General features: G+C 36.5%; 1 protein-coding gene and 1 long non-coding RNA gene across 2 annotated transcripts; both read right to left on the bottom strand.

Annotated features, from left to right (window-relative positions):
• Positions 1-1,128: 1,128 nt before the first annotated feature.
• On the bottom strand, positions 1,129-6,596 carry LOC103927761 (pollen receptor-like kinase 4). Its single transcript, XM_009336703.3, has 4 exons — positions 6,584-6,596; positions 3,562-4,308; positions 2,673-3,347; positions 1,129-2,427 (listed from the first exon to the last, which is right to left on the bottom strand). The coding sequence occupies exons 1-4, from the start codon at positions 6,594-6,596 to the stop codon at positions 1,787-1,789; spliced, it is 2,076 nt and encodes a 691-aa protein (XP_009334978.2). The 3' UTR covers positions 1,129-1,786.
• A 3,025-nt stretch (positions 6,597-9,621) lies between these two features.
• Positions 9,622-11,163, bottom strand: LOC125468344. Its single transcript, XR_007250736.1, has 2 exons — positions 10,799-11,163; positions 9,622-10,014 (listed from the first exon to the last, which is right to left on the bottom strand). It is a non-coding gene; the product is annotated as an uncharacterized LOC125468344 (long non-coding RNA).
• Positions 11,164-13,159: the final 1,996 nt, after the last annotated feature.

Here is a 13,159-nt window from a genome sequence, read left to right on the forward strand (position 1 = left end):
ATATAAAATTGAATTTACATATATTTGAAACTGATTCCGCAAAAGTGGTCGAAGAGGGGTTTTGACTTATGGCATGTATGAAGGTTGTTGAATGTATACAAACTGATTATGCTAAACTAACAAACTGGTTTTACTAAAAAATATGCTTCTACTAATCTAAACAAATTGGTTTTAGTAAAAAATATGCAAAACTAATTCTACATATGTTTGAAATATTTTTGCAAAAATGGTCGAGGATGGGTTGGACAGCTCACATGTATGTAGTTTTGTTGACAGTGTGCAAATTAACTCTATTAAAACTATTCAAATTGGTTCTACTAATATATATATATAACTCATTATGCGTATGTTTGAAATTGATTTTGCAAAATTGGTCGAGGAGGGGTTGGACTGACGCCATGTATGTAGTTTTGTTGAAAGTGTACAAACAGATTCTACTAAAACTATACAAACGAGTTCTACAAAAAATATATACAAACTTGATTCTACATGTGTTTGAAACTAATTCTGTTAAAATGGTCAAGGAGGGGTTGGACTGACAACATATATGTAGTTTTGTTGAAAGTACAAAACTGATTCTACTAAAACTTTACAATGGTCCTACTAAAAAAATATACAAAATTTGATTTTACATATATTTGAAACTGATTTTACAAAAATGATCGAGGATGGGTTGGACTGATGGGGCATGTATGTAGTTTTATTGAAAGTATACAGAATGATTTTACTAAAACTTTACATATAGGTTCTACTAAATATACAAAACTTATTATATATATATATATATATATATATATGTATGTATGTATATATATCAAATTGATTTGCAAAAATGATTGAGGATGAATTGTACTGATGACATGTAAGTAGTTTGTTGAAAGTATACTGATTGATTCCACTCGTTTCACTAAAAATATATACAAAACGGATTCTACAAAAATGATTGAGGAGGGTTAGTAAATGATACAAACTGATTCTACATATTGTTCGAAAGTGATGCTGCAAAAAAAGTCAAGAAGTAGTTGCGCTAATAACACACATTAATTTCGTTATGTTGTGTGTGTTGGCCTCTGTTAACAAAAACAACTATTTAGGGTATGGCTGGTATTTAAAAAAAAATTTGTTCCATGTTTCTTGAGATGGGCTTTTGTCGTTTTTGTGTTTTTATCTCGCCTTAAAATGTCCAAAAACTAGTGAAGAGTTTCTTAAAATATATTGTATGTTTTTGTTTCTATGTGTAAGGCTCCCTTAAACATAAACCAATCTTGAAATATACAAAAATAAAAAAATGCAACAAAAAGATGAAAGAAATTAGAAGATTTTAATTATCCTTAATATTTAGAAAAATGTAAAATGAGTATAAAAAAATAAAAGTGAAAAAAAAATAATATTGGACTTAATAACATGTTGATTTTTTGGAGACAGCATTTCTAACTAGAGAGAGCATTTCTAACTAGTTTATCAACTAATTAATTCCCATTACATCAAGATGATACAAGATGTCATCCCCCAACTCCTACAACACAACCCCATTTCCTGATCGAAAAAAAATGGGAGCAAAGAATAATGACACAAAACAAAAGTAACAAATTAGTTCTTCATTTCTTTAATTTCAGATCTCTCGCTGCATATGCATGCTTCAAGTTATGGGAATGGTTCATTCCGAATGAAGCTAGCTGAAACCTAGTACCCCTGCATATTATATCATCTAATTTACACATTGGTATTCCCAAGTCCCAACCAGCCAGTAGTACTTGGAATGAAGAAGCACTCATCATTTCTCAAATCACACCACTTGTGAAGTGTAATCATCTCCTTCACTAGAAACACTTGATCGGTAATCTGCATCACTTTCTCCCTCATTCAACTCTTCAATCTTCTCAACAACTTCATTCAAATCCAGCCTTCTCTCCACATCCTCCTCACAGCAACTCACTCCGATCTTTAACAGCTTTAGCAGTTCTCCTCTACTGTTCCCAACTCTCCCCATTTCTACATCGAACACTTCACTTGTCCTCTTTTCCTTGATCATTCCGTTGACCCAATTCGCTAAATCCGCCTTACTATCATAACTTTGCTTGAGGTAGTTCTCAGGGAACTTCCCTGTTAACACCTCCAAGATGATTATTCCGAAGCACCATACATCAGTCTTCTTTGTTATACGCCGGTGCTGGGCATATTCGGGTGACTTGTAGGCCATCATCAAGTGTTGAGCTTGCTCCATGTTGATCACGGGGAGTAGAGCATAGTCGTTCAATAGGGGCTCAAAGTTTTCGTCTAGAAGCACATTAGAGGATTTCAGATGACCATGGGGTACAACCAAGCTAGGGAGTGTACTGTAGAGGTATGTCAATCCTCTTGATATTCCTTTGATTATTCTCAAACGTGTTGGCCAATCAAGCACAGGCATATCTGAATTATGATTGCCTGTAAAAACAAAAATTTCCCACCATGAAGTTATTTCACTATGAACTAATAAATCAACTCGTACCATATATATTCAACAATCACCATCCTACTCAGGTATGTGGATGCCACCGGATCTTATGAAAAAGATCATAAAAAATGTTAGTAAATATGGTAGGCGGATCATAATAGTACTCATCCAAGCATGCACATAATTAAGGAGACCTAATTTTAAGCTCATTTGTGACACAAGGGAAAAAACTCACCGTGAAGATGAGAAGCCAAGCTACCATTCTCCACAAAGTCAGAAACCAAGAGCTTCTCTTCCCTTCTATAATAATAGGCTACCAAAGGCAATAAGTTTTCGTGTGTCAACCTTCCAAGCCTTCTCATGTGCTCATGGAACTCCTCTCTTCCCACATTGTTCATCTGCTTATACCTCTTGACCACCACAGCATCAGTCATGATCAAAGCCTTGTAGGAAGCCCCAAACGTCCCGCTCCCCAAGATTTCGGCTGAGGCCCTAAGCAGGTCATGCAAATCAAACCTCTGCCTGTCTTCCCTCACGAATGACAACTTTCCCTGGTCCGCCCTCCTTGGATGTGGGTTAGTTTCTACTGATTTAACATCCATTTGGCTGCTCCCTGCAGCTGCCGTATACTTGGAGGACTCGTCCAATGATTCAGTCCCGTCTAATTCTGATCGTTGCTTTTTGTTGTTGAGGAACATGAAAATCACAGCAATGAGGGCCAGTAGGAGTAATAGACTCACCACAATTAAGGCTACTTTTAGACCTGACGGCTTTTTAGATGTGCCGCATGAGTCCCCTGTGCATTCAGGCGGTGGGGCAGGAGTCGTAGGAGGAGCAGCAGGTGGAGAAGGAGGAGGAGGAGGGGGGTTGCATGCTCCCTGAAAAGGCGGACCACATAGCTTTCCATTACCTGCACTTGGGTTAAAATTAGATCCAAGTTAATAAATGGTGATGCTTTAAATGAAAGATGATGACCGTAATGGGAAAACTTTGATGATCACATCCACTGCGATTTCACTTTGAATTCAAAATTAATGTCATTTACATTTCAGTTTCAATTCAAAATTAACCAGTCAAATATATATAGCAACAAATCTAACGTATGAACAATATTAATTAATCACCTGCAAAGTTACTTGGATCCATCTTTTTTAGGCTTTCTGGAACTGGACCCTCCAATTCATTTTGAGATACATTCAACCTTTTCAAACCCTTCTGCTTAAAATCAGGTATTTGGCCACTAAACTTGTTCCCCTCAAGTCCCACGTCGAAAACCCTAGGCAAAGTGGTAAGGGAAGAAGGGATTTTGCCTGAAAACGCATTGTTTGCTAGATACAATTTCCTCAACAAGTGCATACCTTCAAATTCATCGTCTGGAATCTCACCAGAGAAATGATTGTAAGACAAATACAAAGACCTCAACTTTTTAAATTTCTTAAGGTCCGGTAATGGACCATCCAACATGTTGTTCATGAAGCTTAGGGTTTTCAAATAAGGCAGCTGAGCGAGAGGCTCCAAATCCAGCTTTCCCTGTAAACCTAAGTTTTCGAGCTGCAAACCCCTGACATTCCCATTAAAGCAAAGCACACCAACCCAATTCGCCGTGTTACCGTTACACGGGTTTTTGTTAGGATCCCAATTGCTAAGAACCTCGGTTTTGCTTCCCAATTGCAGCGTTTTCTTGAACTTCAAAAGGGCATCGGTGGTCGTATCCATTGGTGAACCAAACGGTAACATGACCATGCATGACAGATAAGCAACAAAGAGGGTAACAAAAGATGTTGGGGTTTGTGCGCGCATAAGCTTAGCCATAGCCATATGCGCGCCCATTACCACGCAATGTTGTAGTACAAACGTAAAGGGTTCGCCAGCTTAATTAATCAGAAATTGAACTGGTTTCTAATTAATCGCACAAACTAAATCCCCTCTCCTCCTCTCTCTGAGTTTTTAGTTTTGTTATTGGTGCTTATTTGGAATGGGAATAAGAGGAAATGCAAAAAGGTGGGCGTGAAGGGGCCAAAAACCAGAGAATAGGAAGAGGTGGAGAGGATGATATTGGAAGAAATTTAGGAAACCATGGCCTGTGAAATTGACAAGGTCTAATTAGTGTGGCATGACAGCTCAATTGAGCTGTTTCTGTGTGTTAGATAGAGGTTTAGTTTTAGGCAGGAGAGATCTAAGGTCGACCTTTCAATTGGAAATGTTGTTTTGCTATACTTTGTAAGCAAAGTTTGTTGTCGTGCCAATAATAGTGTTGTGATGACTGATCGTGCTTTCCTTAAGTTTCAACAATTGTGAATTTAATCTGATATTTCATAACAGAATTAAAAGAGGAAATTAACCAAAAAGTTAATCAACTTATTGGAATGTTTTCTAGATTTTTAATTTTATGGTTCAAGATGGATTTTAGATTCTGAGATTTATATTATATATTCTGAACCATATTAAGCAAGGGTTAACTTAGAAGCCAGAAAAGTTAGTAGAAGAAGTTGTGCATATGGTTTTGTAGCTGCAAACAGAAATTAACAGTGTTCAAGCAAGATTTGTTTTCAGATTGACCCCAGTCTGGCACCTTCGTAAGTGGAGTAAATTGCTTCTTTCAAACTACGGAAAACCCTAATGCCAATCAAGGGTCGATATTTTTCATGAAATTGAAAACATCAAAGAACTATATGGAAAGAGGGGATGAAGTCTAAACTTCACCTCATATCGAAGAAACTCTTAAATTTAGGCTAAAATCGACCAGATTTTGTTGATATTTCCGACATATTAGTTAAGTAGAGACAAACTATCATATAACATTCTGTAATGTTTCATTTAAATTTTCACATTTTTTAACAACCATCAAGGCAACAGATATTGATATCGATGTCAATACATCTATAGATATTTCCACAAATTTGCATTTAGATATTCTCACGATACCGATATTTTAGGCACTAATCAACGTTGATGTGTTAGTTTTTTTTTTTTACCCTTATAGGAGCTAAACTCCTGTTTGGACCCGCATTTGCTCGCATTTGGTCCATATTCTTAGTCCTTGGATGAAAGGAAAAATCAATGGCATTGGATGAGATGTAATATAGTGATAATGTTACAATGGAATAATTAACTGAGAATTATGGTATATTATTATCCATTATTTCTATAGGATTATATCCAGAGTTTTGAAAATAAAGATGTTGCTGGCTACTTGCTTTATGATAAAAACAATTACCAAAAAATTGGCATCTGCAAATTGTTTGTTTATCAGTCAGGAGAAAAAGGAGATAAAGATGGGAGGGTGTGTTCATTAATTTGGTCAAGGAGCATTCGCGTTGGAAAATATAGGCTTTAGACAAAGCTTATCAAGGAAAACTGGAAGAAAGCCTTTACCATATCTTTGGAAAATCTCAGGCTTTATTCATATCTTTGGAAAATCTCAGCCGGCTAAAATGATCGGTCACTCAAACAGGTTCTGAGTCAAAGTAGCAAGATGATGATCCACAAAGTTGAAAATGCAATTGAATTCTACAAATTATGAGGCCGCGCTAAACAAAATGCGACTACTATAAAAACAAGATACTCTGCAACATGAAGGGACTTCTTAACTCAACACACAAATAAATGCTTTACGCGAAATTCTCTCACACTCTAAAAAAAAAAAAAAAAAAAAACATTAACTACTTACTAAACCCCCACACCCCCATCCCCCCTCCCGGTTGACATATATTTAGTTTGGTTAAACATCATTGTGTTAACAACTGACGACACCTTCAATTTAGTTAAACAGCACTGGAGCCGTAGAACCTGCCTGGCAATAGACCTTCAGTTTGATTAAACAACACTCTTCTATCCTTGTTGGTTATCTAAGTCTCTTCACCTTCAATTTAGTTAAATAGCATTGAAGCTGCAGAACTTGCTTGGCAGTAGACCTTTAGTTTGATTAAACAACACTCTTCTATCCTTGTTGGTTATCTAAGTCTCGACGGACGAGGAATTCTTTATTATTTCGTCACAAGAGATCATCTCATCAGCTTCGGCGAAGTGAGGTGTTCCTAAGTTACCCCTTTTTCAGCACAATGAAAGTCAAATCAATTATTGAACTTCGCAGCGAGATTAGCATCCTTGTCTTTAAGTTCTAAGAACCCTAGGCAAAGAGTGTACCTTCCTTGGCCATAGTCGCTCGGTTCAGAAGTCAACAACGCAATCCTACGCCACCACCACATTCATCTCACTTGCCCAATTCACCCCGGCGGCAAGTTGGCACACTAGCATCAATTATAAGAAAGACGTAGCTAGCTCTTAATTTCTCAGCTTGTGCACCATGTAGGCTTGGTAGTTTTTAGGGCTCAACATTTTGGGACACTCGGTGGGACGTAGTGGTAAAACTACAAAGTTCATATGATATTCCAATATTACAATATGGCATTCTTTGGCCAATTGAACGACCTCCAAATTTAATATAAGGCGAAAAAGATCCTTGATGCACACACAAAGAGGCAAAAGTCTTTCTCCCAAATGATAAAGGTGAAAGCTCATAGTGCCTTGCAAGAACAATGGTTGAAAGAAGATAGAGCCCGATTTAATGTGTGGCTCAATGAGAAAACATTTCCTTTTGTTCTCGGGTTCAAATCGATTCCATTTGAAGTGCGGTTGGATAAAAAGGGCGAGGGAAATTTTCTGCTCTAGACATGCCTAAGAAAATTGTCAATTTGGCTGAAGAAGAAGTTAGACCACTTGTTCTTTTGTCTGAAATTGAAAATTTGGTTGGCCTAGAAGAAAACGCTAGGCCACCTATTTATTTCTGCCAAGATTGAAAATTTGGTTGGCTTAGAAGGAAACCTTTCTGATGATTTGTCAGAGGAATTCTCCAATGATAAACAAGGCCGAAACACGGCCTTAGATGAAGAAACCATCTCAATTGAGATTATTGGTAATTCCGCTAATATGGAGCAATCTTGTTCATGTGAATAGTTCAAGTTAAAAGCCAAAATTGGCAAAGCAATTATGCTTGGGGGCATAATAACTCGGCCTGTTCTACAGCTGAATATTACAAACGTTTTCCGGGTGCATTCATCTCAAAACCTAAAACAAAACCAAATCGACGTCGGTGATACAAAAATATCTTGCCTCAAAATAAAGTATCATTGGCCTCCTCCTCATTATGTATTAGTCACTTTTATTTTCGTTTGTTAAACTTATGGTTTTTTTTTTTTTCTTATCCATCTGGCTGCTTGAGCCGATGCCAAGAAAATAGGGGGCAACGTCATGCTGACTTGCAAAAAAAAGGGGAATCCACCATGATTCTTTGTATGGAGCATTAAAGCATCTGGTGGGATTTTGTCACTACCAAACATATTAGAATGTTTTTTGTAGAATAAATATTCGGCGGTGAGGTTTGAAGACTGGTGACCATTCACTATAATTCTTGGCTTAGGGCTGGTTTGGTATTGTTGTGCTTTAAAAAAAAAAACTGCTTCTGCTTTGCTATGAGAATAAGCAGCTGTAAAATAAAGTAGCAGAGTGTTTGGTAAACTTTTTTGTAAAAGTGCTTTTGAAAAAAAAAAAAAGCAGTATTATAATGTTTAGTAAATTTTTATGTAAAACAAATGTGAAAAAAAAACCTGTTTTTCAAAATTGAGTTTTGCAGCTTCTTGTTTTTGGCCTTTTTCACCCAAAATTGTGAAAAAAAACTGAAGCTGAATGTTTACCAAACACAAAAACAGCTCCTAGCTTTTTTTGATACCAGCTTTTTTCAGAATCACCTCAGTACCAAACCAGGCCTTAGTCTTTTCACTTCTAGTATTTGGGGTATGGACGAATTTTTGGGCACACAAGCTTTTGACCAAATGACGTCACATCGTTTACTGTAAGCTGAGCTGGTTTAGGAGTTTGTTAGACCAAATTTTCAAAATTAATGATATGATGGCACGTTGAATGGAAGGTGTCCATTATGAAGCATTTGGTGAAATTTGCTTTCGGTGGAAGGTGTCCATTAAGGCTTGGAGTGCAGCACCTAGGAGGTTTTACCTATCCTTAGTTGGGCTTTGGCGTTAGGGAAATCCCTTCAGGCCTGCACCTGGTCTTGGGTCCTAAGATCAACAAATGCAACGACATACTTTGTGGCGTTGCATTTCTGTTCGGGGATGCGTGATTCAATTTGGGTCGATTGACCCCATCCTCGCTCGTGGGAATCTTGAACAAGGACAGACTCATTGCCTCCCGTAGTCCGTTGGAGCAGTGCAAGTGTAGGACAGACGCGATAACCTTTCGGCAGCATCTTGTAATCTTTATACCCCGCTTGCTCTTTCATTGTAATGTTGTTCTTTGGCTTCCTGTGTTTCTCTTTGGCTTCTGGCCCTGGTTAATGAATTTTCAGTTTCATTAAAAACCCAAAAAAAAAAAAAAAAAAAAAAAAAAAAGGAAAAGGTTCCCAACCTACACATTTAACTTTTTCTTTCTCTGCACCTTTCGTGGTTTAAATTTTCTCACACTTAGAACAAATATTTTTCTTGCAATTGATTCTATCGCAATTTACTTTCTTTCAATTTATTTCATCGCGAATTTACTTTCTCGCATTTATTTCCATGTAGTAGGAGGATTATAATGTAAATACTTATCAATTTGATCCACTTGACTAGTGCATTTGGGTTGATGCGATTCGTCTTCTCCACACATCCCATCCCATCTCACCGTATCAATCACCAGCCCTACTGCTACATCAACGACTAAATTCATTCCACTTCACCTTAACAAACAAAGCCCATTCTAAAGTCCTTGCACCGAAGGCATAGAGAACCCTCGACTGAGATGTGTTCCTGCCTCGGTTCTCAATCACATTGAAAGAAGTCAAATCAAGCACAATGAAAATTATGAACTTCTCTTTACGTGCTTGGCCTTGGGCCGCAAGTTGGCACTCCCGCAACAAATCAAGAAGAACTACCACCTCACTTCGACCGCTACTATCATTGCCTCACCATATCTCTTACCACCGCTACCATCACCCTCATCATGCATGGCCATGACCATCCCAGCCACTATCATCCTCACTACCTTTCCAACAACAATTCCCACAACCATCTTTCACAACCATTGTTAACAATACCACCATCTGCTAAGGATGGGCACGGGCCCAAATTTGTAGGAACCGAACTTGACCCATTTTAAAATGCAATGAGCCGGGCCGGGCCGGGCTAGGTATATGAATTTTAAGATTTGGAACCGGACCTAACCTGACCCTTTTTAAATGGGCCGAATCAGGCCGAGTCCACTGGTCCAAATTACTTTATTTATTTATTTATTTATTTTTAGAACAGGTTATTTGGATTGTGTATAGAGAATAGCTCATTGGAAGACAATAAGAAAGGCTCTGCTATCAGTACAAGGCGTTCGCAGCCTTCTCCTAGTTCCTAGAGGGGGTGAATACATCTTTCCCTACCAATAGTTACAAATAAAAGCTTATGAAGATGAGTTTACATTCAAATCCAATTTGCATGAAATGGTCATAGTTAAAACTTAAAAGGGGATTTTGAATACCTCCTCCGGATCATATTTGGTGTCAACTTGATGGGCTTGCATAAGAGATGGTCTACAGACTGCAAACATATATTGCATCTCAACGTCAAATTGGGGATTTCGAATCGATTAAATTTTAGAACTTGAATCAAGCGGACTTGCATATTATTAGAGATTGTTGGTCCACAACGAAACTAAATGCAGCTGTATAATTTAATTGACTGGAATTACAAAATTCTCCACTAAATTTTCTCATCAACCAACAATTATCTAATACATTACTTGGATTTACAGAAACGTTCCACCAATCAACCAAACCTAATCTAATTAAAAATACCCAAATCTGAAACAGAAGATTCAAATATATACAAGTCTAAAACTATCACAGGACATATATATATTAAAATTCAATTTAATTCAACAGAAGATTCAAACTCAATTTAATTCAACAGAAGATTCAAATTCAATTCAACAAAAGATTTGAAGTTGGAACAGAACAGAGGTCAAGATTCAAGAACCCAACAAAATCCCCAAATCTAGTGCACCATCAATCTCCTGTTTGAGCATAACAATTTTGGTTAATGTTAATCACAGCATCAGCATGTGCAGCTTTCATTTGGTAATCCTATGAAGGCAAATTTATGAACCCCTTCCAATTCATTTAAGGTAAATTTATGGATTGGGTTTGGGGTTTTCTTGAAATTCCATATGATTACAGAATGCAGAGAGTCAAAAATTGCAGAGTTAGAAAAGGCATATACCTAGAAAACCCTAAATCCCTAAATCTAAAAAATTAATCAGAGAGAATAAGAGATTGCAGAATGGAAAGACTCCAGAGAGTTAAGATTTAAGAAATTATAGTACCTTAATTTGGGAGGAGATGAGATGAAGGTGGTCGATTTCGATTCACAGGATCATGGTGGTGTTCTAGACGGCGGTGATGGGGTAGTCGCGATTGGGAGGAGAAGGTGGTGATGGTCGCATTTCACAAGTAGCCAGAGAGAGGGAGACAGAGACGAAGAATTGGCAATGGCTGCTGTGAGGAGTAGAGGAAGAAGATGAGACTGGGTGATGAAAAAGTCCAAATCCAATCAAATGGTGGACGGTGGAGTTTAGAAATTGGGAATAATCATTAAATTCATCATATCCCACGTTAGAAACGGTTTGGGCTGGGGCCCGTTCCCCCTAATATTTAGATCCGCCCCGTCTCATCAATTCTTCCGTCCTGTCCCCACGCCGTTTCTTCTTCAAAATACTTAGACCCGCCTCAAACCTGCCCTTAATCGCGAGGACCTGCCCCGACCTGCGGGTCCAGGGTCCGTTTTCCTACTCCTATCATCTGACACATCCTAACTTGGAATGTCCACTATGACTCCGAATCAAGCTGTGCTGGCCGATACCTGGAAGATGACGAAATGTGAATAAAATTAAACCTAAAAGTGCCTAAATACAAGAGTGCACTGTGAGTGGAAATGAACTCATTTCACACGTAATGTCAAAGTATAAGTAAAGTACATTAAGATAGAATAAGGATTATACCCTCAAAGGTAGCCACCTATATTGAGATTTGCCAAGAATCCTCGTTAATAAAAAAAGCTCAGCTACTAAAACCTGGAGGGGTGAAAAGTAGACCTGGCAATTTCTGACACGACACGACACGAAATTAACAGGTGTTTGGGTCGACACGATAACGAATCGGGTCGTTATCGGGTAACCCGATAAGCACCTGTTAAGATAACAGGTTGGTTCGGGTATACACGTGGGTAACACGATACACGATAAGCAGAATATTATTTTTATAATTTTATAACCCTAAAAAAATACTGTAATAATTATATACATTAATTTTACAATTTTATACCCCTAAAAATTATAATATATATATATATATATATATTAAATTAACTATAAAATTTTTAATAATTATAATAATTATATATACTATAATAATTATACCCCCAAAATATTAAGTCTATCTATAATAATTATATATATATATATTAAATTTTATAAAAACTATAATAATTATTAATTAATAATTTAATATGCATGATGCATTGCATGATTTTGCATCCATTGAAATTTGACGTGATTTGTTTCCATTCAAATTTCAATAATCAATTTCTTGCCATTGCCAACTTGCGGCCCTTTTTGAAAAAAAAATGGAGGGAAAATGAAAATGTTAAGAAAAGTTGAAAATAAAACAAAAAAGAGAGGGAATTAGGGAAAGATGTTGGAGGGAAAAGTGAAAATGATAAGAAAAAGTTGAAAAGAAAACAAAAAAGAGAGGGAAAAATGAAAATTAATAGAAGTGGTGCGAAATTTTTTTTTTCTTTTTAAGTTATTAACTTTTTATCACACACATGACTGTCATGACATATCTCACTATTTTTATAATGACACACGTGACACGTGATGTATGTACTATTCCGTGTACCAGTCAATTATAATTTATACGTACAAAATAAATAGATCTAAATCTACTTAATAAATATATATATATATATATATATATATATATTTATATACACACACACACAGAACTTGATTGATGGCATACGAATTCTCCAAAACTAATTTCAACGATCCCAACCGTCAAACTTGTTTGTATATGCTTTGAGATCACATCAACAAAAAATCATAAAAAATAAACATTCAGAGATCAAGTAACGGGACAAAACTTTGCAACGGTTATAAACGAAAAATCACGATTTAACGGTTATTTTAACTCCGATTTTGATGATTTTTTATAACTACACTCCTTGACTCTATATGAATACAATGAATGAATTCGATCTTCAATTTAAAATATTTACACAAGTGAATACCACAAAATCTTATGTTATACTCAATAAAAGTATAAATAAACTCTAAGTGTTAGTCAATCTATCGTTTTACGAATTCTCCAAAACTAATTTCAACGATCCAAACCGTCAAAATTGTTTGTATATGCTTGGAGATCACATCAGCAAAAAATCACAAAAAAAAAACATTCGGAGATCAAGTAACGGGACAAAGCTTTTCAACGGTTATAAACGAAAAATCACGATTTAACGGTTATTTTAACTCCGATTTTGATGATTTTTTATAACTACGCTCCTTGACCCTATATGAATACAATGAATGAATTCGATCTTCAATTTAAAATATTTACACAAGTGGATACCACAAAATCTTATGTTATACTTAATGAAAGTATAAATAAACTCTAAGTGTTAGTCAATC

Source organism: the organism of the source record quoted next, unplaced genomic scaffold (assembly GCF_019419815.1).
Source record: "Pyrus x bretschneideri cultivar Hongxiangsu unplaced genomic scaffold, Pyrus_bretschneideri_v1 Contig37, whole genome shotgun sequence".
Taxonomy (NCBI): domain Eukaryota; kingdom Viridiplantae; phylum Streptophyta; class Magnoliopsida; order Rosales; family Rosaceae; genus Pyrus; species Pyrus x bretschneideri.

Excerpts from the sequence above, each read along its gene's own strand:
- LOC103927761 (XM_009336703.3), bottom strand. Across the intron at positions 3,348-3,561 it reads GGATCCAAGTAACTTTGCAG|GTAATGGAAAGCTATGTGGT; the intron begins GTGATTAATTAA and ends ACCCAAGTGCAG. Across the intron at positions 2,428-2,672 it reads CTTGGCTTCTCATCTTCACG|GCAATCATAATTCAGATATG; the intron begins GTGAGTTTTTTC and ends TTGTTTTTACAG.